Source organism: Haliotis rufescens, unplaced genomic scaffold (assembly GCF_023055435.1).
Source record: "Haliotis rufescens isolate VD_foot unplaced genomic scaffold, xgHalRufe1.0.p SCAF_15, whole genome shotgun sequence".
NCBI classification, from domain to species: domain Eukaryota; kingdom Metazoa; phylum Mollusca; class Gastropoda; order Lepetellida; family Haliotidae; genus Haliotis; species Haliotis rufescens.
The window spans coordinates 4,902,382-4,930,381 of NW_025963835.1; the positions used below are offsets into that span (position 1 = coordinate 4,902,382).

General features: G+C 39.3%; 2 protein-coding genes across 2 annotated transcripts; both read left to right on the plus strand.

Moving 5' to 3' along the window:
- Nucleotides 1-268: 268 nt before the first annotated feature.
- Nucleotides 269-4,667, plus strand: LOC124135037. Its single transcript, XM_046500189.2, has 4 exons — nucleotides 269-405; nucleotides 2,234-2,448; nucleotides 2,608-3,554; nucleotides 3,760-4,667. The coding sequence occupies exons 1-4, from the start codon at nucleotides 389-391 to the stop codon at nucleotides 3,955-3,957; spliced, it is 1,377 nt and encodes a 458-aa protein (XP_046356145.2). The 5' UTR covers nucleotides 269-388; the 3' UTR covers nucleotides 3,958-4,667.
- Nucleotides 4,668-7,774: 3,107 nt separating this feature from the next.
- On the plus strand, nucleotides 7,775-27,491 carry LOC124134977. Its single transcript, XM_046500106.2, has 23 exons — nucleotides 7,775-7,826; nucleotides 7,989-8,078; nucleotides 8,455-8,562; nucleotides 9,129-9,205; nucleotides 10,076-10,183; nucleotides 10,685-10,759; nucleotides 10,968-11,093; nucleotides 11,346-11,606; nucleotides 11,964-12,102; nucleotides 13,464-13,678; nucleotides 13,822-14,774; nucleotides 15,104-16,295; nucleotides 16,776-18,145; nucleotides 18,256-18,907; nucleotides 19,432-19,548; nucleotides 19,971-20,278; nucleotides 20,755-20,856; nucleotides 21,171-21,327; nucleotides 21,612-21,795; nucleotides 22,853-24,447; nucleotides 24,776-26,029; nucleotides 26,338-26,853; nucleotides 27,038-27,491. Exons 1-23 carry the CDS (start codon nucleotides 7,813-7,815, stop codon nucleotides 27,301-27,303), a joined length of 9,879 nt encoding a protein of 3,292 aa, XP_046356062.2. The 5' UTR covers nucleotides 7,775-7,812; the 3' UTR covers nucleotides 27,304-27,491.
- The last annotated feature ends 509 nt before the right edge of the window (nucleotides 27,492-28,000 follow it).

Genomic DNA, 28,000 nt, shown 5'->3' on the forward strand with positions numbered 1-28,000 from the left:
AACAAATGATGTTCTCCTTCATAAGGTTAACGCTGTGTTCGTATTTCGTTGGACACATATAGAAATGAGCATTAACAAATTTACTCTTGACACGTTTCATTATCAGCATAATATTGTGTTTCATTTCAGACCGAAATGTTTTTATACCTACACGAAATAATTACTGGCACTAATTGTAACAATACTTAATATTCATGTGTTCCAATCCACTAACCGAAAAAAATGAGTCCATATATTGATTTGCAATAATATTTATTCTCGAACAGGACTTGAAACCAGCCTTTCCACAGTTACATTGTCCGGCGGAAATGATTGCTCAAAAGCGCTTGGGAGCACGTCGCCCTCTCCATCCTTGACATGTTCACGGACTGTAACAGTACCAACAGACATGTATGATGGAGAAAGGTATGAGCACATGTGAAAACCACATGTGAAATGTTCATCTTTTTATTTACATATGCAAAAGGGAATTTGTATAAGGGAATTTTGCCAAAGAGATTTACTTAAGCTTTAAATATATTGAGGATCTGATATCGTTAATATCGCCAATTCCCTTCCACTGTTTTACCCGCAAGAACCAGAAAAAAACATTCAAGCCTTTGTGGATCTTTCAAAAGTATTTATGACAGAGGAACATTTGGACGCACGAGTTACCAAAATATATGTTCCATTGACATTGCTCTTTAGATATGTACCACATGCATTAATAGTAACATATTTGAACCTGTCGGTGATGAAGAGTACATTAACTAGATTATCATAGGTGTTATTTAAAACTAGTATTAGAGCATTAACAGTTTGCAACATTATTAGACATTACAATATAAAACCGGGCTATAGCGCGCCAGTAACCAATGGACTTTCAGTACTTCTTCTACCTGCATGGTACCACAATCAAATATTCTACGTTTTCATCAATGGAAGGCTTTGAATGACATGGACAACATAATACGCAAATACGTAGAATAATCACTATTTGATAGTGATTCATAAAAAATGGCATACTCGGACTGGTTTTGTTGCATTTCTTTATATTCCTTATATATAGAGTTTATCACGCGAGTGTGTTTGGGGATGGTAAATATCCTGCATTAAACATTGTATTTAGCGAACCTTGGCGAGCTAAATACATAGTGTTTATTCCTAATACAGGATATTTACCATCCCCAAACACATTTATTACATCACAAGTGATGTGTGACAGTGACAGTGACAGTGACAGTAGCCAATATAGTTCCAACTGAAATTTGTTTCTTATACAGTTGCGAAGCAACATATACGCAAAAGAACAATTGTTTTTACTTACCTTTCGCGGCAATCCATCGGTCTGTCCGCTAGAGTAACTGCCCTTTGTCAAAGGGAAGCTACTCTAACCCTAGTCTATGAGACGTCACGGCCACGCTTGTCCTGTCATAACGTTAAGTGCAGTCAGATGTACACACAGCGACAAAACGAAACAAGGTAACAATTCAAACGTATTTCGGCCAAATCCAACTTTTTTAATTTGTGGAAAAGGTTTTAAGCCGCAGAGGTTTACAAGCACAGATATGGTTACTGATACCGCTTGGCAAGGCCTAGTGCCCTCGCAAAATTGTTTCGAAATTTATATCTCCAAAGTTGCCAAAACGTATAAAATGCCTAAGCTACGTCACAGATGGACACTGATTTTCAGTATATTAGACTGTTCTTTTGATAATGATAGCAATTATCTCTTTAGTTTATCCAAATTCTGACTCGATCGCCGAATGACAAGGGCGGAGCCATGTTTGTTTATAAACACTGAAAGTAATCCCTACTTGACCTTTGATACTTGCATCTTTATCCGCATATGACCCCAACGGATATCGTTTTTATCCGTTGGCTTTATCCTGCCGAGAAACCTACCCATTATATGATAAAACTTTGTATTTCGACGAATAACTGATAATAACTTTGCAGAGCTACAAGTATAACACGTGAGGCTTTCAGCTATTATCATGTATGCCTCATGCATCTCCTGAAATATATATTCATCGATATTTATGCTAACAGATTAAACGTTAATGTGGAAAAAAAAGTTTCGTGATGTGATTAAATACAGGAACGACAAAACCCAATTGCATAATCATAAGAAAGCTCAGTTTTTCAAGGTCCACTTTTAATTCCCCCCAGGAAGCAATGCGTAAAATGTATTCATAGTGACAAGTGTTGTACATTTCCTGGGTGTTGTCAAGAACATGTTTATGTTATCCAGGTTTTGCATACAGTTCTCGGCTACTGGAGGGGGATTCTTCAGGTATCAAGACTTTGATAGACACCACATAGGAACACAGACTTACACTCCACAAACGTCCACCAAACATCTCTGTTTCCGGTACGATATGAGTAAACCCGTACACTGCTCCAAGCTGAGAACAGGGCATTGTTCCCCACAGCCACTAGAACTATCAACCCGCATAACGCATACAGGTGTGTCACAAACATTGTTATATATTTACATCAGGGTTCATTATAATATATTTAACCTTGAAGATGTTTTCATTCTTTACTCATTCATTAAGCTTACTGTATCTTTTATTAACTTGTGTATCAGGAACGTGTTTTTTTCATGTAATTGTCGTGTTGTAGGTGTGCTCAATGCAAAAACCTCTGGCTGGACAGATCCTTTGCCACATGGTGGAAAAGCGGATGCAGTATCTGGATTGAAACACATTAAAATACAGATTCTCAACACTGTACAGAATGGAAATATGATCGACGTCTTACACACGCCGCTGAAAGGTTTGGATCTAACGTACAACACGTTTGTGTTGGACAAATCCATTCACCTCCCCAACAAATATGGCCTATATGCTGTTATTCTGGAGGTTCACGACAAGGCTGGAAACATCCAATCAGTCAGACGTTTTGTGCTGTATGAGAAATCCTCCAAATTGATGACAAATCCAGCAAAACCTCTTCAGGTTGTATCAGCAACACAGAAATCTCACTACAAATGGCAGACTAACCTTGGGCCAATGTGCATAGACTTTAAAGGCCGTTACTACAATGATGAAATGATGGCCAATAACCCTTTGGGGCCAGTCCGTCCCCAGGCAGGAGTGGAACCTGAATATGACCAAACTACTGGAACCCTTCCTATTTATGGGACTCCCAATGTTGATGGCATCGTTCATGCAGAGTATTCTGTCTCTGTCAACAAGGGTGCTAAATCACACTGGGCATTGGTTCCCCACTTCACCAAACAGTTACTCTGCATCTCCCCCAAGCTGATTGATGGTCAAACTTATGATATCTCATTAAGGATGAAAGACTTTGTTAACAACTCCGTGGAGGAATCGGTACGGGTTCACATTGACTCTACTGTTCCTGATATATCAAACATGTGGCTCGTGAAGGATGGAAACAAGCAGGTGTATGTGCACGACAGTCTCGACCTTTCTACAATGGTGCTCCACTTTGATGTCATCGACCCTGACAGTGGCGTCGAATTTGTGGAGTGGTATCTTGGCATCAAAGACTCATCAGAAGACCTTGGCCATGGTGTGTTGCCAGTGCAGAAACTAAATGGACAGGTAAAGATTGTATATCATCCTTCATGTGTCGTATGACAGAACAGTGCTCTTGCAGCAGTCGGTCATGTAATGGTACGTTGCTAAAATGTTCGAGAAAATATCTCCTCTTGTGCTCCATGGAACGTTGTATGAAAAAAATGAAACTTTTGACTATATGAACAAAAAACCTCATTTACATATCTGTCATTTGTATCCTCTTTTGTAGGCATGTGCATCCTATGTGGACTGCTACTGTCCTTCCCTTGGAGACTGCCAGTTTCACAACTACACTGTTAAGATGGAAAGTCTGGTGTCCAACAAGATCAATCCTGCTCTCAACAATAAGGCCGTATACTTCACTGTGGTGGCAACAAACGGAGCAAACATGAACAAACGCGACCATCTTGACATCCTTGTCAGATAGTCGAGTCTCTCTCAAAAGTAACTCGTATATTAATAATATATATCCTCTTCTAGCGTTCTGGTTGCTTTGCGTTTTGTTGAACAAAAGTAATGATATCCTTTTTAACTTTTTTACTTCTATTCTTCTACAGTTTAGAAATGTTTGTGCATATACGCAACAAACCAAAATAGTACCTTTAAGTCGAGGCGGTGTGGTTTTGAATAGTCCCTATGTTAATCATGTTCCTGAAAATCTAGAATTCTGTAATCAGTCATTCAATCAGTTATTTCTGTATTTAGGCCTCGTGTGGACGTACAAGTAATACAATTAAAGTATTTTGAACACGTGTGCAACAGCAAATATTTACAATTGTGAAGTTCGGAGGTTGAGGAGGCATCTTTAACTTGCTAAATGTTTTAGAACGCTCATACTGGATGACTGCAGCATTGTTGTCAAACTATCCTTTGGATTAGCATGAGTGAGGACATTGAAAAGTGGGGGGAAAAATTCAATATGTAGTTACATAATGGAAAAAACCGAATTGTCTTATCGATGCCCGCTATCCTCTCTATATTATTCATAATTTTCAGTTCACCATCTTTATAGAGTGAGCATCCGTCTATTTTCTTTTGATGATATACTTCACAAGAATGGCTCTAATATAAGTGAAATCCTTAACACTGAATTTAAATCTTGTTGACTTGTTGACATGTTTCTGGTCCATTTCATGGATATATATCTGTTTTTGTATGGACAAACTGGTGTTGTTGTTTTCTTTTAAACATATTTTTTACATAAACGGTCAATAGGATTGGTGAAATAAGTATCCAACTTGGGTGGCCCTCTCCCAAATTCATATATTCAGACATTGATTTTTAAATATACACATTAGATTACAAAGTAACACACAAAGTTATAAACATAAACATAAATTTTATTAACATGTTTGAAAGTAGAACATAGACACACATTAAATGCATATATGAACACATTATACTTGTACATACACATACATCCACAAATACATAAACAGAGGCCCATGATTCTGGGTAGAATAGGTCATCAGCACCCCATGCTTGCCGTAAAAGGCGACTAACGGGATCGCATGTTCAGGCTCGCTGGCATGGTTGATGCATGCCATCGATCCCATATGCGTGATCGATGCTTATGATGTCAGTCACTGCATTGTTTTGTCCAGACTATTATTTACAGACCGCCGTCATATAGCTGGAATGCTGCTGACTGCGCGTGGTATTGTGTAATATGATTCAATACTTAAAAGTTCTATACAGTGATATTTTTATTTGAATATCACTGTAAAATACATTTGGACATATTAAGTTAACTGTTTGGAATATTATGTAATTTGATGTATATCGATTGCAAACTTTTGACCACATCTATAGTTAAGAGACATCAACGTTACGATTCCACAAAATACAGTTTATGAAGTAATAACAACCACAAATGAAACTTTATGCTCTATGTACAATGCAATATGTACCGCGAAAATTCCTGAAGAGAAGCACTTCACTCGATGAATAAACTAGATGACGGGGTCTACATTTCAAAGGCCTTAGCCATATTCATCTTGTTGCACTAATATTTTCCCATGACCATGATCGCAATCACAAACAGATAAGAAGTAAAACGTTTTTTGAAAAAGAAATATATTACAGTAGTTTTGAAGAGGGAAGAGAGATGTATATCAGTGTCATACAGGCACAAGCGCTGTATAGAGGTTTGTGGGTAAATCAAATTTTATAAACACAAGGGGCTCCACCATTTAATATGTGATCTCCGTGACAGTGTATATTGGTTTCTAGATAAGAATATGTTGAGTATAAACTGGTTGCGAACCATTCAGGAGCCGTAGCCAGATAACCAACCAGTGTTTCGTAACACTACATGTATACAGCCACCTAGGATGTAAATGATCATCTGGTGTGGACAAACTTAAGCTGTATATATCCCAGGCATGGTGAATTGATGCCGCCTTTGCAGAACCATATTCCGTGTGCAGCGTCCCTCGGATACGCCAGAAACCTATGATTGTATGTTCGTCCCGAATATGTTTCTAGGTTTTTCAGCACAATACAAGTGCTCGTTTGTTTCACAAATGTTGTATACGTCTGAGACCTGCATCACTTCGGCTTCCCTCCAACATTTACCTACACACCGTGATATAACTGGAATACTGTTTAAAAGTGGCATTATAAATCCAATCCACTCACTCACTAGATTCCTCTACGGGTTCATATCAACCTTGCAATACCTGTACTCCAAATAAATATTCCGGGGTAGAATAGGTTTTCAGAAACCCATACTTGTCGTAAGAGATGACTATGCTTGTCGTAAAAGGCGACTAACAGGATAGGGTGGTCCGGCTCGCTGACTTGGTTGATGCATGTCATCGATCCCAATTGCGTGGATCGATGCTCATGACATTAATCACTGGATTGTCTGGTCCAGACTCGATTATTTATAGACCGCCGTCATATAGCTGGAATATTGCTGAGTGCGGCGTAAAACAACAAACCAACCAACCAACCAACCAAATAAATAAATAAATAAATAAATAAGTGGTGGGTTATGTTTGTTTCCTCGAAATCGCCATGAGGACGAAATGCAATAGTTTAGCGCACGGGTTCCATGATGATGACAAACCGACATGATCAGTCCAGATTTGTTGCCACAGCAGTGGATCCTGGTACAGCTGAGGGATGCGACACTGCTTAGAGAAATGTAGCGCTTCAGACCAATCAACTGATCCAGCGTGTCAATCAAAACTGACGCATGCATCAGCAAAAGCTTTTCAAAATTGAATCTTTCAGTATTTCTATGAAGATGCAGGGCCCAGTTATGAATGAATTGCCTGATCCTATTCCGGTGAATGGATGCAGCCCCTGGTGCGCAAGGTTAGAAAGAACAGGCTTATTATGTGAGATGAATAGAGATTTGCTGAAATCTTTTGACAAATTGAAATAAAAGTGTATTTTTTAGCTATGAGAAAATTATTTCATGTGATTTTTTTACAACAAACTTGTATGTTATTCACTGGCAATGGAGGCTTATTGGTGAACATTTTAGTAAAATAATACAACTGTTAAAAAATGTTATTGGTGAATTTAATTAATAAACTGTAAATAATGTAAAACTATTTCTTAAGATCTAAGATTCCTTAAGTTAACATATTAAAGCAATTAATATACAAATATTATCTAATCAAGTGTTTCATAATTATTCCAATTAAGTATTTGATGCGATATCAAAGTCAGATTAATATGATTCGAATGCAGGACTAGCCAAATAAACTTTAAGTGATTCACGGTACAACATCAATGCACTGTGTATAAACCTAGCTTGTTGACTATTGCTATAAGACATATTTCTTTTTAAATAATATATTTATTCCAAGAACATGATGAAACATGATACAACGTATTTTAAGATGCAAGAATTTTCTAAAAATCAAAGGCAGTATCTCATAGTATCTCTCAGTCACTCCCTGGTCAGGTATTATCCAGGGCCCAGTGTATTCTGTAATAGAAAGGGGGGGGGGGGGGGGGGGGGGGTGTTGTACTGATTGTACTGATCTTAGTGTACACGGAGTTGGGACATCAACTTCTAACAACAGTGGATCGTACAAGGAGCTGATAAAGTACTTGTAATTTGAATGTCAATGCTCCACAGACCTGGATGAACGTCATTCCACTCAGACATGTGGAGTGTTTAATTCGTTCATAAAATCCCCGTTCTTGGCACCCTTTCAGATGTGACCTTAAAGTTCGGTTGGGGTGTAGGTCCCCACGTGACAAGTATTGCCTTTGGAGGGTCATGTCAGCGCAGAACACCACGGGAAGCGGATTGATATGGATGACCATTGCCAGGTGAAAGGATTATTGTGTTTTTCGATGTTAGAAATATACATTTTACGAGCAGGTTTTCCAAGGGCGCTTTTGGTGAACTTCATATCTGACACACTTTTCTGGTTGCATTTATTCAACTTTAAGTCTTTATAGATTCGGAAACAACTACATCTTTTTTTGCAGTGACTTCAGCAGAGTCATGAGACTTTTGGGAAGTCTTGCAGTGTTTACCATCTACCTTTGCTCTTATGCAGACAGTCTTAGCAGTCACGGGTATGCTCTCCCATTCCCTCACTCGGATATCAATAAATTGAATAAAACATATTAATATATGTTTCAGATAAACATCATTTTGTAGCAGTGCGTAATTGACTTCAAAGATACATGGTTTCTAAATTACATTTTATGCAGGTATATTCAATCGAATGGTATATATGCATTATGGGGAATAAACACATGGTGGACAAGGTGTCGTTAGTAATTAATGAACTAGGATTGACGGACATATGAACAGATTTCAACAGTATATTGGAATTCATTATGATGATGGGTTACAGTAAGTATATATTTCTGATTGCCTTCTCATTTGTCAATACTTTAGCAACTGCTATACAAAGTGAAGAAAATATACGGTTTTTGTCTGTTTCAGTAAAAATGTCTGTCACCACACAGTGACATTCAAAGTTGCGACCCAGGAGCGTTACCATGCGCACTGTAAATTCCTGGGTTGGGGAAGATGCGCTAGATATCGGACAAAGTACGTAAATTGTGATGTATTACAAACCCTTTCGACCATAAGCGAATTATTTAATGAGATGTCCTTTTTTTCCTTTTTGCTTTCATTGCGACTGTCTTTTATGTTTCCCCTCCCACGTTATGAGTCTCTTTTCTCAAGTCTCATGATGTTAGTTTCGACATATCTTTGTGTAACTCACCATTTGCAATGGCATTACCTGCTCAATATGCGGTCGCAGATTCAAAGCATGTTAGTTTCACTAATGGAAATGTTTTCTTATTTATACTTTAAAATATAGAGTGCCCAATTTAATATCTACAATTTTCTTAAAAAGGACAGACAATAAATTCCGTTTTGAGATTCTTGGTGACCCCAATAAGCAGTTGAACGCCATGAATACGCGATACCCTGATCTGTTGTGAAAAGTGATGTGTTGTGTACAAAAATCTAAAATATGTAAAGCCATATAGTCCAATTATCACAAGTATTATTATTCTCCAGTTATCAGGAAAATCATATGGTGGTAGGTACACTGCCCTTGATTATACATGTTATTGTATAAATGTACTCCAATTATGTATTTGCAGATACGTCACTAACTCACGTATAGTGTATGAATGCTGTCCAGGGTGGAAGTCTAGCAACAACGTAGACTGCAGTTTAGGTACTAATGTGTCCTATCCCTACGTGTACATTCCATACATGTCTTTAAAAGTTAATATCATGTGATATGGATCGCAATAGATACAATAACGATGATCAGTTTTGTGTTGTTCTCTACCTGTGAAGATATTTGCGAGTGTGTGTCTGGTGTGTGTCCTTTCTAGCTAATTTTACAAGAGTGACTGGTTACGTTTTATGTTTCTGTGTGTGAGGAAAGGGGATCGGTTGGTCAGGCTCGGTGACTTGCAAGCCATCGTATCCCAAGTGCGTAGATGTAACCCATCAGTGCGGTACAGGATGTCTTTCAAGAACATTGTCTGCAGATCAGTTATGTGCGTATGGCCTGGCGTGTCATATCCCTTAATCTCCGTTACTGGGTCGTATATATGTACAAAAAGATGTTTCTCTGACCAGATTTGGTTTGTTATCTACAAGTGACGATATCCTTGAGTTACTGGCTATATAGTGTATGTCCTCAGTGGCTAATTTGCATTAGTATCAGAGAGTGACTGGTAAGAAAGCATGGTTCCGTGATTCTTAGTAATTGGCGACTGTATGTTATCGTTCAGATCCTTCATCGTCCTTTTTAAATGCAAAGTTCCTTCCTTTTTGTCAGGATCTGGTCGCAGTCCACGTATGGACACTATCAGCAACAGATTTAGATTTCAGCTTAACATTTGGTTTAACTAAAGCACGCAATGTCTACGATCAGAAATTTGTTTTCGTTTTTGATAATCACGACTGATCATTCCATGGCGTTGGCGTTATATATTTATATTTATAAATATTTAAGTAAATGGTGAACAACTATCTCTTTAAAGAGAGCGTATCTTTTTGAAACAAACTGGTGTGACACTGTTGTCTCCTCCAGCCATCTGTTACAACAGGGACAAGCGTAATGGAGCCTGCAGCGAGAAAGGAAGCTGCGTGTCACCAAACAGGTGTTCCTGTCAGACTGGCTATACTGGAACTCAGTGTGGTGAGTGTCAGTTATAACACCTTTTTCTAGGCATGATCAATGGAGAGGGACTCTATATTATACGCAATACCATATGACAAGAAGGATGACTTTCCAATTTTCAACTTCCCCTTTATGTTGATCAATTTCAATCAGCTCCAGCCTGTGGTCCATAACTTCTGAGTTATATTGACCATGGTAATTCTACGAATATCTCAAAGAGCATCATATACATCTTGCTCAAACGTTGACCAGTGCTACAATATTCAAGGCCATGATAGACATGTGGAGGACATTTCCATATGTGATGCTTCAGTGACATAAATCATATGGGTTAAAATATGTGGATAGTAAACGTTTAACAACTTGAGAATCTGTAAATGTAATTATTGATGTGAGTTATCATTTATTTGGACTCCGGCTAATTTACTTTGGAGATGTTTTGCTTCAAAGCTATGCATTCATAATTAGAAGTGTATTAAAGTTTGCTTCGATGGAAAGTTAAATCAGTTCTTATTGCAGAAAAATGTCTTGATATGCGTGGAGATCCCGATCATTCCATCTGGTGGCGAAATAGGGATAATCCCGACTGCGCTCGTAAGTATCCTTGTACAATTACCCATAAGATAAAAATACCTTTTCACACACGAGGCATTTATTGCAAAGTAAGCATACTGCTTAACAAATACTGTTCTATCAAAGCTCGATGTAAACAAAATATGCAATAATATGGAATTTAGATAAGTTTTTACTACTGTTTTTTCATAACATGATGTTGTGGAAACTTTGTCGTTTTCCATTGAAGTGACCTGTTCGTGGAAGAACCAGTGGTGTTGGCCTGGCGACTGCCCAGAAGCAAGATTCAAGACATCCTGTAGATGTCGGAAGGGCTTTGTGAAGAAAAGCACCAGCAGCTACACAAAGTGTGATCGTGAGAGGAATAACTGTTTTCCAAATTTAAATTGTTATTACAGTTATTGTTAGAGTTACACTAATGGCACACACATTAAGTTTAAATTCCCCTAACATTTTACATTCTTCCTTTCAAAGATGATATGATACCTTTGTACGTTTGCACAAAATGCATGGGTACGTGAACTTGAATTAACTGAACATGATACATGTGAATGGTCATGTAGCGCAAAAAAAAGTAGAAATTAAGAGAGAAAATTCTCATTTCCAGTTGTTGAGAAGCCCCAACTTCTAACGTGCCGCATTGGGATGACCGATATACAGAACCGCGTGAGAAACTCCACACATGGCTCTAACACGGGATGTCAACAAGAATCCGATACATATGTCAACCTGCAACCCAAATCTGTCTACCTTCAGTTCAGCTCAAAGTTCGACGATATTTACATTAAAAATCCCCCAAACTACATCTCTCAGCAAGGATACGGAATAGTTGCTTCAAAGGCGACATGGACGAAGAGATCTGTTTCTGGTTCGTAGTCTTTAGTATTTTAAAAAAGTATATGACATTCCAATTGTATTCATCTAATAACATTAAATAACACTTCGATGATTTTGAAAAGAAATGAATTGTTGTTTTCCGTCTTAAGAATAATGTTGTGTTGTGTTGGACATCATGTTGAACGTAAAGAATAAGAAGCAATTACAATTTTAGGTTTGACGTAGTTCCTTATCATCATAATATAGTGGTTGATTTTAGAAGGGTATATGCACTTAGATGAAGGAAGTGATGGCACTGTAACAGTACCTAACATTAATGCAATCTAATCCTGCAACAGATAGACGGTGTACATATAATGATCTGTATTTAATGTATGTTCTCATACAGGACATGAATCTAGCCTGTCCACAATTAAATTGTCCGGCGGAAATGACTGCTCAAAAGCACTTGGGAACACTTCACCATCTCCATCCTTGACATGTTCAAGGACTGTATCAGCACCGACACGAATGCATGATGGAGAATGGTATGAACACATGAGAAAACAATAATGAGATTCTAGACAATGTGAAATTTCGGGATAGAATATTTAGGCAAGAAGTACAGGCATCCACGTATGGACCAATTGCTCTCTTCCACACTTCTGTTCTATGTATTCATGTATATGAGATTTTCTGCGAAAATTTGGCGAAACCAAAATAAGGGATTTTGGCCAAGACGTTTTATTTAAGTTTCATGTATATCCAAGATTGATGTCATGAAATAAGTGTCAAATAGCCAACCCTCTTCCCCTTACTAGTATTTACGTCTTGAACTAGAAATGAAAGACACCTATTTTAAGTTTAGATCTGAAACTAAAGATTGAAAAAGAACCAACAAGACTATGGCAAGACATAATAACACAACGCTTTAGCTGTGACCGTGCATGTCGTTCTGCTAATATTTCAAAGAGTGTCATTTGAATCACGCTCAAAAGTTGTCTTAGTAACTGAGACTGTTCGTGGCTATACTCTCGACGGGGGTTGAATTACCGTAAAATTATTGTCCCACTGTAAGACTACCTCTTTCAAAGTATATTTATATCTACCTCTATTTTAACTGGAGAATATTTGTTCACTTTTAATCTCTGGCTAAACTCGGAATAATCGCCAGTAACTTGGAGAAGTGTAAATCCTGCTGGGGAACCATGCAGGTAGCAGAGGTACCGTAAGTCCCCTTTGTCTCCAGTATGGCGATTTTAACCAGGTCCTTATTGCTGGATCTATAGCCCCATTTTTTATCTTGTGTCGTACCTCAATAATCATATATTTTTAATGTTCTACAACTAGTTGTAAGTCGATCTGTGATATATTGCTAGTTATTAAACTGTCCTTCATCCCTATTTTGACTTGATCATATGTTTCCATATTTATTCAAGTGAACACTTGCCTTGCCTTTGAATGGCCACTGGTAGGGCCATTTTACAAAACACGTAGTCTCATCAGTAATTGACAGCAATTAATAAATACATTTAATCAAACTTTTAGATTTCTTACGAATATGATAAATGGTTTTGTCATTTTTATTTATGTTCCTAATATATCTGACAATTTCAATGTACTAATGATACTGACTTTTGCAGAGCAATAATTGTAACACATTTCGTGAGACTGTTAGCAATTGCCATCCATGTTTTATCTTCTGAAATGTAAACATCAACGACATCATTCGTATATATTGATGCTGATTCAAGGTTAACATGGAAGGGTAGTTTCGTAATGTGCCTGAAGAATTCTCTCAACAGAAGATAAGGTTTTAATTCCCCACATAGTTCCGAACGCGTAAAATGTAATCAAGGTGTCATACATTGACTGGCATGTAATCAAATATATGTTTATGTGTCACCAGGCTGTGCATACACTTTTCGGCTACTGGAGGGGGATTCTACAAGTATCAAGACTTTGATAGACACTACAAAGGAATCCAGACTTACACTCCACAAACGTCCACCAAACATCTCTGTTTCCGGTATGATATGAGTAAACCAACACACTGCTCCAAGCTCAGAACGGGGCATTGTTCCTCACAGCCACTAGAACTATCAACCCGCATAACGCGTACAGGTGTGTCAGAAAATTACAATATTCACATATTTTATCTATACTTGGAGATCTCTTTATATCCCACATACTGTGTAATGCATCGTTTTATTTCACTTGCGTACATGTATAAGGAATATGTTTATGTATATTTATTTCCTATGTAGGTTCGATCCAAGTAAAAACCTCTGGCTGGACAGATCCAAAACCGACAGGTGGAAAGTCTGATACAGCATCTGGATTAAAATACATTAAAATACAGGTTCTCAAGACTACAATTAAACAAAATATGATTGATGTCCTGCACACGCCGCTTAAAGGTTTGGATCTAACGTACAACACGTCAGTGTTGGACAAATCCATCAACCTCCCCAGCGCATATGGTCTATATGCAGTCATTCTGGAGGTTCATGACAAGGCTGGAAACATTCAGTATGTGCGACGATTGGTGCTGCACGACAGCTCATCTAAATTGATAAAAGTTTCATCAAAACCTCTTCGGGTTGTGTCAGCAACACCGAAATCGAGCTACAGATGGCAGACAAGCCTTACACCCGTGTGCATTGACTGGAAAGGCCGTTACTACAATGACAAAATGAAGGCAAATAAATTGTTGAATCCAGTTCGTCCCCAGGCGGAAGTGACACATGATTTTGACCAAACTACTGGGACGCTTCCAATATCAGGGACTTACAATATTGATGGCATCATTGATGTTATGTATTCTTTCTCTGTAAACCAGGTTACACATACCACGCCACACTGGACAATGGTTCCTCACTTTACCAACCAATCCCTCTGCATTTCACCTCAGCTAGTTGATGGTGACACATGTGATATTTCAATAAGGCTCAAAGACATAGCAAAAAACTATATTAATGAAACCGTACATGTTAACATTGACTCGACTGGTCCAGATATATCAAACATGTGGCTCGTAAAGGATGGAAACAAGCAGGTGTATGTTCACGACGATCCCGACCTTTCTGCCATGGTGCTTCAGTTTGATGTCATGGACCCTCACAGTGGCGTGACGTCTGTGGAGTGGTATCTTGGTACAAAAGATTCATCAGACGACCTTGGCCAAGGTGTGCTGCCAGTGGAGAAACTGAATGGAACGGTAACGATGCAATATTCTCATGGGTTTTGGAATTATAATAGCAGTTCATAATGCATAGTTTGAAAACAAGTTATACTTTCCTCCGTGCTGGATGTTCTCTATGCAGTTTAAAGTGTTGATAAATCATCAAGTATGTATTTCTATGCATGAACAGGTAATGGCAGTGCAAAGTCATCAATGCATCCTAGATCAGTTTCTTTTACATCAACATCATAAAGTGAACTATGCAATCTTATATGTAAAAAACGCTATATGAAACATGACATATAAAAGAAATACTGAACAGAAGTGCTTTACATATATCTGATTTGTCTGCATTCCTATTACAGGCATGTGCATCCCGTTCCGGTTGCTACTGCCCATCCGTTGGGGAGTGTCAGTATCACAACTACACTGTTAATCTGAATAAGCTGGTGGCGAACAAAGCCAATGGCGCTCAGCACAACCAGGCCGTCTACTTCACAGTCAGGGCAACAAACGGGGCATATCTGCAGAGTATCGACCACTTGGACATCCTTGTGGACACCTCTCCACCTGAAGCAGGGACCGTAAAGGAAGGAGCAGTAGACGGCCCTGATGTGGAATACACAAGTGAGAATACTGTATTGGTCAACTGGGCAGGGTTTATTGACCACGAAAGTGGCATCAACCATTACCTGGTCAGCCTGGCTCCCAAGTGTCTGACACTGGATGAAATGAAGAACATGACAGACACCATCCGTATTCCAGGAAGCATGAATATCGCACAACTTACAATTCAGAAAGCAATGAAAAAATATCATACAACCGTTGTAGCCTTCAATAATGCTTTCAGTCCTTCAAAAGCTGCCTGTTCTGATGGGATCATTAAGGATACATCATCTCCATCACTTGGCAATGTGACACTGAAAGGGGCACAAACATCAAAGGAACATGTCGAATGTCTGAATGGCGATCTCTGGCTTGTCACAAGGAATCTGACACTAAAATCGGTTGAAAAGACTAGTAAATGTTCACAGAGATGCAAATCCAAGTCAACATCAACTATTGCTAACGCATTTCCAAAGAGTAATATTATCATGAATGATACAGAATTGGCTGATAGTCTTTGTGGATCCCTTGGCCCTATTGCTGATTCTCTAATCTTTCTTCCATCTGACAAAATAGATCTACACTGGAACTACCCAGAAAATGAAGGTCACATAAAAGATGTTTTTGTAGGTTTTGGATCTGACAAGTCAACAACTTATGACCCAGATATCCTGGACTACGCATCGAGTAAAGGACGCCATTCCTTTAAGCTGAACCATGCAGGGTTTGCGGGGAAGAATATTTTCTACATATTTCTAAAGGCAGTGAATAGGGCTGGAATGAGTGCTGTTGTAACATTTGGACCAGTGATGATTGACAACACACCCCCAGTCATCACTGAGAAAATAACACCAAAATCTAGCGGCGATTTTGTTATGATCTCATGGCACAATGATACGTTTGCCGACCCAGAGCAGCAGGATTCCCAATTTACAGTTCTTTACAGAATTAGTAAGTAATTTCCTTTAGGATATCTTTGAATAACTATTATATCAACATTTGAAACAAACTGTTTCCTATTTAAATGATGTGATTTACATGGTGAGAATAGGACTGAGAATAAATATCTAAATGTGCATAATTTAACAGAAATTCGGAAAAACACTTTTCGGAATTATTATGAAAGTTGTCTGATTTTGAATTAAACACATGTACAAATGTAAATGTAAACAATGCAATTTTGGAGGTTTGAATATGATCAAGACATTGATTCAATCTGACATTCTTATAAGATGGGGGAAAAGTCAATGACATGAAGGTCTAATACTCATTGGCAATACTTTTGGATTCGATCATGTCTCTAGATGACAGAGACTATTGTCCAACATATGAACATGCTCACTTTACAACATGAGTTTGGCTTTGAGCATTATTGCACGCAATCATATTGTTTGTGTATTAAACCATTAACTTGTATATGTTTAATTTCAGGGCATAATGGACAGCATGTAACACCTATTCTCCAAACACCAAAACACATCACGAAAATCTGTCAGATCCATGGCCATGCTGGTTGTATCAGATATCCTATCCAAAGACTAAAAGAGATGGACTCGGAGCTTAACAAACCATTTCTCTTTGAACTGTATGTATACAATTCTGCTGGCCATTTCACTATCGTCAACACAGAGAAGATTACAGTGCCATCCAGATTCCCACCAGGACATGGGATAGTGTATGACATTGACCCAATGCACGAGAGTGGGAAGGATGACGTTGACTTTCATTCGACACTAAAGAAGTCATGTGTCAGGTGGAATGGCTTCAGTCATCACCGAAATGTCCAGTTTGAAGTGGCGCTGGGGTCTGCTACAAATGGAAGTGACATTAGTCCATTCAGACATGTAAACAACGAAAGTGCATGTGTACCTGCTTCAGGTCTAAAGCCACGTGTGAAGTATTTTGCCACAGTAAGAGCGACTTGCTCTGGGGGAACATCGTATGCCTCATCTGATGGTTTCATCATTATTGATCAACCAAATGATGACCGATATATCCTTGAAGTCTTTGATGGAACAGCATGTGACGATCACAGTTCTGAAACATCTGGACTAGTCCCTGAAACGAGAAGGTCTTACAAACCAGCTGCATCTCTCCATATTGGTCAGAGATACATTGTTGAGTTTCGACCTTCTCTCAATGGAAAAATTACGGCACATGATGTTCTCTCAATGTCAAGCATAAACGTTGGTGGAAAGAAGAAGGACACATATCAGTTTGTACCTTTGACACATTACCCTCGGTTCAACATGACCAATTCTGCTGACGACATCAGCAACTCAACTATTCGCATGTGCTCTCTAGACATTGATTACAACTTGTCCAAGAACAAAGTGTCTTCTCACTGGCACTATGATGGGCCATGGAAGGTGCTTACAACTCATTTTGAAGCTGCTCTGAAAGAAAGAATGCATTGTGCAAAGAACTCACAATGTTATAAAACCCTGTCAACTGTTTTTGTAAACAATAGGACTGATTACGCAGACTTCATGGATATTGTCCTTGAACATGGCAAGGTGTATCACGTGTATGTGAGGCCCTGTTTTGACACAGTGTGTTTACCATGGAAATCTTCAGATGGTGTTAAGGTTATCTCTGGACTACCAAAAGTAACAATTACACCAACTTTCACCACCAGAGCTAAATCCTCGTGTCATGACGTGGCAATTCATGTTGACAGTGTTAAATGTGAAGAAGAACCGGGAGATTCAGGGACGCTCATCTACCAGTGGGCTGCTACAGATAAACATAACAATCCGTTTACATCCTGGCAAACTGACCAGTCACTCGCCAAAGGACAGGTAATACATATGCTCAAGTTTTGTATTTTGACGAATTGTCATACATGCGACCTTTCAATACCAGAAATTGTCAAATTCATTTCGTGATCTTGTCTTATCATTTTTTCCAGTCTGATGTCTGTCTGGAGGACCATACTGAGTCACACAGTACCATCAACATATGCGTCAGAGTCATATGTCCATCCGGGCTGTCTGATACGTCCTGTCAAACTCTTCATCACACCAGAAAACAGGGAAGCAGGCTTGTTGAAGTGGACCAGAATGATATTCAGGAGATTAAAGAAATGATTGACAAGCTGGAGACTGGGAATATTTCTTCATTTGAAATTGATGTTGCTGAATCTAACATCAAACTGGCTGGTGTAATGGGTGGATTAGAAGGCAAAAACTCCACATGGTACCTGATGAAAGAACCACACATTCCAAGTACCTGTAAAGCTGATGACAAATGCATCACAAGTGTAGATGCTGTAGGGCCTGTTGCTTATTTCCATGATCCAGAGTTACTGGACGGTGTGAAATATTACATATGTATGCAAAGTAGGCCTATCGCACAAAACAGCTCAAGGATATCTGAATGTGGGGATGGTGTTATCATTGATGACCTTCCCCCTAAACAAGGCGAAGTTCGGGTACTGAACCTACGAAATGGATTTCTCACAGAATGGGATGTTTTGGTGATAGATTGGTCCGGATTTAGAGACCAAAAATTGTTCCTCAAGGACACTGATTCAGGCATCACTTATTATTCCTATGCCATAGGTACGTAAGACAAATTTAGGCATGTCTGGAAATAGGTTTATAAGATAAATTAATTTAGATAGGGTACGGACCCGTGAAGATCCCATGCTTGCTGTAAGAGGCGACTATGATTGTCGTAAGAGGCGACTAAAGTGATCGGCTGGTTAGGCTCGTTGATGTATGTCATCGTATCCCAATTGCGTGGAGCGATGCTCATGATGTCAATCACTGGATTGCCTGATCTAGACTCGATTATTTACAGTCATATAGCTGGAATAATTCTGAGTGCGGCGTTAAACAACAAACAAACAAACAGTAGCATTCAAGGCCTTAGTAAAGCTTTTAAAGAGAGACGTTGTATAGAGATCGAAAGTAATTTTCTTATGTCATCAACGATATACAGGCTTGATTCGAGTATCGCTTGATTCTGTTTCGAGCTTCTTATAGATGCATTCAATGCGTTTGCCTTGAATTAAAAACATGTTCATATACTCATTTATTCTTATTGTATTAATACACTGTAACCAATTTACATATGTTTCAAGGTACCTATCCAGGAGGACAAGATGTTCAAGCCTTCACAAATGTTGGCCTTGCACACAACGCACATATACCAAACATTACCTTGGCAAATGGCGAAACCTTCTATGTAACGCTGAAAGGTAAGTTCCATCTTTTTATTGCCCATGGAAAAGTCGCTTTATTAAGTAGAGATTCAGTAGAAGGGTAGGACTATTCTGCATTGCAAATACTGTGTTGTTACGGCAGCAGAACTGCTGTGCGGCGTTGGGGAAGAACCACTTATGCAAATTGTATGAGGAGCGGATGTTAGCGGCCGGGCAGGACATTCTTACCTTTATCGCGAAGACTTGGCGTCATCACTTTTCAGTGAATTATTCACATAATATTCAACACTATCTTGTCTTTTACATGCAATGGAGTGAGTTTTGGCGCATAATCGAAACTGATTATTTTCTGTCGCTGACGTGTATTTTTACTTCATACACTGTTATAGAATGGAATGTCCTGCATGCACTGGTGAAAGCAAATTATTACTGTTGTTCGGTGGTTATTTCCATTTAAGCTTTTGACCGACTTGGACACTCAACATCAGCAACATCTGATGCTGCTCTGGTTGATGTTACACCACCTAAGACAGGCGACTTCTTCATTGGTGACATTCTTGACAGCCACAGTGTGGTGTCAGGAGACAGGTTGACTGTCCATTGGGCAGGATTCGAAGATCCTGAATCTGGCATCCTTTCAACATATCTCGCCATTGGATCGACCATCACTGGAGCACTGTCACCTTTCAAGAAATATACAGGAACATTTGCAGACATCAACATGAATGGATTTACAGATGGCCATGAGTATTTTGCGAGAATAATGGTACAACAAATGTACATGTTCCCATCCTGATAATGTAACTTTTCTGTTAGTGTTTAAATTATCAATGTTTATTAGTTTCAACAAAATCAGTAAATAAACTATTGTGTCACCTTATTTTCTGGTTTAACGATCACTTGATTGTCTTTTGTATTTACAGGAAGCCGTCGTATGGCAGGAATATTGGCTGCGACGTTAGGCAATACTTACTTTTTTATGCAAAGTGTGTAAAAGGCGGATGCTACAGGAAAAGCGGGAGATGCCTGCGCTGTTGGTGTCATCACTGATTTCCAGTGGTTCAAATTAATTTTCACAGCTATTTCGCTCTTCACGCCAACCTCAACTGGTTATTCTCTTGCATTGACAATTTATATTTTTCTGAGATAAAAATGAAATACCAAACTTACTAGTCAAACATGTATAAATGTGAATGATCAGGTTAAATTTGTGTGATAGAATTAATAAGGATTTTTTTTCAGATTACAAATCGAGCTGGCGTGACTTCTATGGCGGTTTCCAATCCCTTCACCGTGGACACGTCACCTCCTTCAATAGGTGTTGTTGCAGATGGTGAAAAGGGGGTAAGGGGTTTTGACGTTTTTATTTGTTAAAATATGTACCGAATAGCCATGAATTCCAATAATATTGCTGAAAAGAGACGTAAAACCATACTCACTCACACACTACAAACATTTAAGGCCTAAACCTGAAGGCGTTGACAAAACGTATATAGTGTACATACCTAGTATACATTGCTCGACTGCGGGTTACATAACATTGATAAATGTTCTATATTTTGTACGTGCCACAGGACGTCTATACGCTGTTATTTATTATCTGCATGTACATATTAATATTTTGTATATGTCAGTTTGATTTTGTAAATATGTTTCAGTATGAGCTAGATTACCAGACTACCACTGACAGGTACTCCTGTTACTGGTCCGGGTTTGATGATCCCCACTCTGGACTTATGTCCTTCCATGTTAGTGTTGGGACTCAGCCTTATTTGGACGATGTTCAGATCACAACTCATGCTGGTCTGGGATCAGGTATGTTTCTATACGCCTCCTCGTGTTTACATGTACTGTAGACACTGTGAAACCAAAGGCCAGATTCAGAAATGTCTACTGACACAATATCAGTTGCAAACTGTTTTCACGCAACATACTTTAGACACTGGAAGTGATTGGGTTCGAATTTTGGTGTGAATCTTTATAAATTAAGTTCAGTAATGAAGTGCCCACATAACACTCACAAAATGTTACAGATGTGCTTCCCTGAATACCCCAGTAAGTATTTCTAAAATGATTTAATAATGCCGTGTTCTTTGCAGAGCTATCATGGGCAGGAGACTTGCCTGTCGGGATACAGCTCTACTGCACTGTTGAGGCGTGTAACCATGCAGGTCTTTGCTCAAAGTCTGCATCAGATGGGATCATTCTCGACAACTCGCCTCCAGTGCCTGGCATGGTCTTTGTGGGTCATGATGGACAGCACCACAAATATCATGGACACGTGTAATTATATTCAATATTCTGAAGTTATGCATTATACGTTAATGTCAAAAAGTTGTGGCAACCTTATGTTTACATTGTCCCAATGTTACCTGCATGCAACGCTATTCTGTGGACTTCAATTTATGTTGTCACAACGTTTTATGAACGTTGTAGTTATGTTGTATGTTAATGTTGAAGTTTACGTTTCAAAATACACATGATCATGACAATAAGTCAGACACTGTTACCCTTTATGCGTGTACAGTGTGCAGCAGGAAGCAAAATATGAATGGCAGACTTCGTAATTAACACTTTATCTTCAACTTTCAGTCATGTATTATGACCGTTGAACTTCAAGAGACGGTTCTGTAGATTTTTAGAAGACTTGCATACTGATTTGCAAGAAACTTCTTTCTTTGATTCAAAATTCCATTTCATTGAAATACCTTCAAGAGGTCATGGAATGAAACAACTGCACTTACGTTTACATACTTCACAACCCCTTGTGTGTTTGAATTGTTTCTCAAGACATCAAACATTTGTGTTGGCATCTCCTGGAATGCTCGTTCGTTTCATGCTAAACGGGTTTCAGAACGGGGTCTGGATTTACCCATTATTAACACGTTGTTAAGCGTTTTATATATATATATATATTATATATATACACGGGTCTTCAGCTTGGTTACTGAATGATAACGTTTGTTTTTTGGTCAAATCATATTTTCAAATGTATACTTTCATTTTCATACATAATATTAAGAGATGGTATAAATGGTTAACTGCAGGTTATATCAATAGCATTGTATGAAGCCGTAGCAGAACTTTTTCACAAAGTAAAATTGTAACGTTGTCAAATACGTTGTGAAATAACGTTAAATCGCGACGTAATGCCCACGTTGTAAACACGTTATATCATGACCTTACCAATCCAAATGCATTGTGGTTTCTGGGTCAGTGTGCAGTGTTATCGTTGATATTAGTCATACTTCATGCACTTACATATCCATAGAATCGCTCTCCATTGTGTTGTAGTTCAATCCTTGTTCATTTTACGTTACATGTATTATTGGTATTTCAGTTCCACTCTTACTGCACAATGGTTTGGATTTGAGGACCCAGAAACAGGAATAAACCACTTCGACTGGTGTATTGGAACATCCACGGGAAAATGTGATGTCCTTCCAAGTATTAACAACCTCCTTTCTGACTCAGTTCTTAAAACTGGTCTTAAGCTGCCATCTGGTCATCCCCTGTATGTTACTGTCAATGCTACAAACCCAGCAGGTCTAGTGGCCACATCCACTTCAGACAGTTTCATCGTTGACGCATCCCCACCAGTAGCGACAAAAAAACCTACGTTTACATCACCCTACTCTAAAAACATATCTGCTGTGAATGTGCAGTGGGAGAACTCCATGCTTCATCTTCGATGGAAGTTCACAGATGCTGATAGTCCCATTCAAAGGCACCTGGTATCTCTGTCTACTCATAATGATGGAGCATCTGCTGTTGAAAGTATTCATCTGGGCGCTCAGGACTCCACCACCATCCTTTTTGAAGCAGGGAATCTAATGAGAAGTGGAGATGTCTACACCGCCACTGTCACTGCCTGTACTGCTGCAGATCTCTGCTCCACAGCCACAAGTAACCAGATTCGTATAGATTCTACTCCCCCACAAATGGGAGGATTCAAATCCCCTTTAGCATGGGAAAATGCCATTGAGAAAGGTGTAAGCAAGACACGTGTGAACCTGAAATGGCTTGGCTTCGTAGACGCTGAATCTGGAATCCAGGTCTATCATATCTCTGTCAGTCGAACATTTGATGGCAATGAGTTATCGAGAGGGATCGTGGAAATGAAACATGACAATAATTCCACTGAACAATCATCTTCCTTCATACTCAGTGATCAGATCAAAACTGGAGAAAATATAATTCTGACAATCTCAGCAACAAACACCGCCGGCCTATCAAGCGGAGTTGGTAAGATGACTGTGGCAGCTGTTGCCTCTGATGCGAAACATACAAAAGGGATGCTGGAACTTCAACGCCACTCATGCTCAGTTCATTACTGCACTGGCGACTGCACATGTGGCATTTTAGGACAGCACTGTCAACTAAATTCCTCTCAGCAGGAATGTCCTGGTCCTACCACTAAATGGAAGAGTACTGATGTTGTTGTACATTTTGGACTAGAGTCAGATACTACAGTTACCAGCTCATCATCATGTCTGACTGCTCATTGGGAGGCCTCATCGTCACAAGTTTTGAACAAAATCTCTCGATTTCAGTGGAGCTTTGGGGAAAAGGAAGACCGACCAGAAAATGATACCTTAACGACTATATGGCGTGATGTAGGGAAAGGTACAAGCGTCATACACTGCCTTCCTAACGGGGATTCCTTGCATCATGGTACAGAATATACCATCTACGTGAAAGCCTGGTTTAGCTTTAGTGAATATGCTGTGTTCCAGTCTCGTAGTATCCTGGTTGACCACACACCACCTGCAGTTCAGAGGGCTAAGTCACCTCTAGATTCAGATGTGTCTTGTAAAATGGACTTGGAATATTTCAGTCATGGACAACCAATAAGAGCATGTTGGGAAGGCGTATTCAACGACACACAAACGACATTGAAAGGCTTTGAAATTTCGCTTGGCTCATCACCAGGAGGTATGTACGAAATATCTTGATTGCAAAAATTTACGCCTGTCGCAAACATCTGCGAGACACACCTGTGTTATGGTTTCCCTCAATAATAAGATGACACATTATATGGCTTTAATACACCACAGGATAATATTAAACTCAAACACTAAAAGTGAATTCAGTTTTGACAGACATTTCATCTCAGCTACTCTTATCATAAATGTAATGATAAAAAGTAAATAATGCCAAATACTTTATCTTCCTCACAATTACTAAATGGACAAGATGATTTTGATGACCACTCACGCATAGACATCTTGAACATTAACCGTATTGTTTTCTCTGATTGTAGGAGATGAAATTATACAAGCAAAGTTCACAGGTATTGCGACGTCCTATCCGATCCCTGTGGGACTCCTAAAAGGTGGTACGAAATACTACACTAGCATCAGAGCAACCAACTCGGCCGGTCTGCAGACTGTAGCAGTGTCTGATGGTTTTGTAGTTGATGATGCACCACCTGTAGTTGGTGTAGTCTTCAACACTGACCGCCACAAGAACATCGAGTTTCAGTCATCAAGCACAACACTGAAGGCTTCGTGGCATGGATTTGAAGACTATCATTCCTATGTTCAGAGGTTTGAAATCGCAGTTTTAAAAGAAGGAGAACATATCCTGGACTCCATGTTCAAGTACAATGGAATGGAAAATGAGATCACCATAGAAAATCTGAAACTAGAAGAGAAGAAGAGGTATCGCATTGCAGTCAGAGCAGTTGATGCTGCAGGCCTTCGCAGTAGTACTGCTGAGTCTCCAAGCATACTGATTGACACATCAGCGCCTAAGGCGTTTAAATGCATATCGTTTCACGACAAGAAATTGAGCTTTACTAGACGTAGGTACCAATCACGTCAATACGACGCAATAGCGCTAAACGCCGTTGAGCATCTGCAGGAGAATACATTCTATCAGATCACAGTGAGAGGCGACTTGGACATTCATATGTCTCGTGTCATTTTCTCACTTGGCAGTCTCCATATTCCGGCTATGTTTGAAAGAAATATCTCAGTAATACAGGCCTCACATAGTTTCCTGGTCTCGCATTCTGGCCTTACTAACATTACTATATCAATTACGGGGACTAATGCATCACATGCCTTAGATGTGCAACTTGGGGTGTGTCAAAACGTAGCAGAGACTGATCCAACAAATGGCATCACAGTTCGGCAAATCCGACCGTCTGTTGTTGCTGTTTGTGCCAGGGTAATAGATCATGAAAGTGGAACTAAAAGTGTGTGGCTTGGAGCAGGAACAAGCAAGGGAGGATACCAGATCCGTGCCCTGTCTCCAACGTCTGTCAGCAACCATGAAATGATTCTGGTGGAAGAGCCACATGGTAGCCCTGTTCATGTTACGGTGATGGCAGAGAACAATGCTGGTCTCAGAACCATCTTCACATCCAAGCCAATCACCATCGACCATACTCCACCAAAGATGACTAATTCACAAGCAACGGCCGCTTTTCAAACGCATAACGTCTTTCTTAAGATGCGTTGGCAGGTTGAAGATGCGGAAAGTGGAATAAACACGTGTTTGTGTACATATGGTAAAAGGGGTGTTTTCTACCTTCTACTCACTAAGAGTACAGTTATTACAATTATTACTGGTGTATATGACATGAAAAATATAATCCATAACGAATTTATGCTTTGGAGCCATGCTGAACCAATAATATTCAAGTGCCATGTTGGACCAAGAACTATAAATCTTAACATCTTAAAACTGCATGATTAATGGCTTCTTAGAATGAACTTTTTGGTCAGTATTGAAACATATCAAAATGTTATCAATATGTATACGTCTACAAATTCTCGCATAGGATATATGAAGTTGTAATCAATTTACTGTTCACAGGAGCACACCCTCTGTCCTATGAAGATCACACATGGGAGAAGTCGCAGAGCTTGACTCACTGCGAACTGAAGAACATCTCTGCCCCTCATGACAGTGTTCTCTACGTGTGGGCCCGTTGTATCAACAACGTAAACTTGGAGACAGTTATCAAGTCACAGCCTCTGCATCTTGTAAATCATCCTCCTGCGCTCCCGCAGAACTCTCTGAAAGTCATTGTGGACAATAGGATACCCTTTCCCTCCAAAATCCAGGCATACACTGACCGTGTGGAATTCGCTTGGCAAGAAGCGAATACTCCTTGGATCGGTACCTATGAATGCCGCCTTCTCGAACATGGTAAACCTGTAGCAAATTGGGTATCTACAGGAAAGAAGACCTTTGCAACACTTGACGGGTTGAGTCTACGAGATGGACATGTGTATGACATCCAGGTCCGCGCTGTGAATGCGGGGTCCCAGTACAGCAATGTTCTCAACAGTACCATAGCAGTCGAGAGTCGGTCGCCCTCGACCACAGGTACGCATGAATACTTGGTAGGATGATAAGAGGTGAAAGATTGAAGACATCCTTTGGGCATTGATATTATTGTTATTGTTATGATGCCAGTTGAAGTCAGTATGATAGAAATTTTGAAACAATATGAGTGTTAGAAGTATTATGACAATCATCAGTTGAATATTAACATATTTGTTTTGTTCAGGGGTCAAGCCGACAGCGACACTGGTGAAAGGACACCTAAACGTAGACTGGCCAAGAGTATTTGATGATTTGAAGATGCAAACCAGATATGAGACAACCATTGGGACTAGACAAGGATTTAATGACATTGTTAGAGACAGAGTTTCCTTTGACACACATCTGACAACTATCACCCATGCAAATGTACATGAAATCTTTGTGACAATCAAAGCAAATTTTGTAACTGGGAAGTTTGGCATATATTCCCACGTTGTTTCTCTACATTAACTACCATATATGCCTGACCACAGAACTGACTTTAAAGGACCCCACATGTCGATGGGTGTGGTTGCTTCTGTACATCATATATATTCAAGATAACCTTTCTGAACGGAAAATATATAACAGAGGATATTATTCGCTATAGTTTGTTAGTTGCTGTGCTTTTTATTTTAATAAAAGGAACGAAATCCGAACATGGCTTTCTTTTAATTCAGAATCATGTGTGCATGTGCACTACTTTACTATCGGATATAAAGTATGAGGTCAACCACAGAAAAATAAATGAAATTGCTGTTTAGGACATCCTCAGCAAGCTACTAACTTACAGTTCTCAACAGAAGACCCGTTCACCAAACTCGGACCTGATTGGCTTGCCGTGTCACGTGCTGTGATCCATGGGTATCGCCATATTGAAAGGGACCATCTCATGTTTACATCTCAAATTATATATAGGTTATACATTGTCCAGTAGAGGCCGCAGCTCCACCGTCACCACAGAAAACGTACAAACACAACGTTCTCCCACACGACAAGTATGTATGACAGTAGGTCAAGGGCATATTTACGCATCTTTAACCACACACGCTGTATTTTACTCCAACAGTACCGTGTCGCTAAATAAGTGCAATAATCTTGCACGCGACGTTTAACCCCATTTCACCTTCACCTCCAACAGTACGTTCTTGTGATGAACATAGAAGAT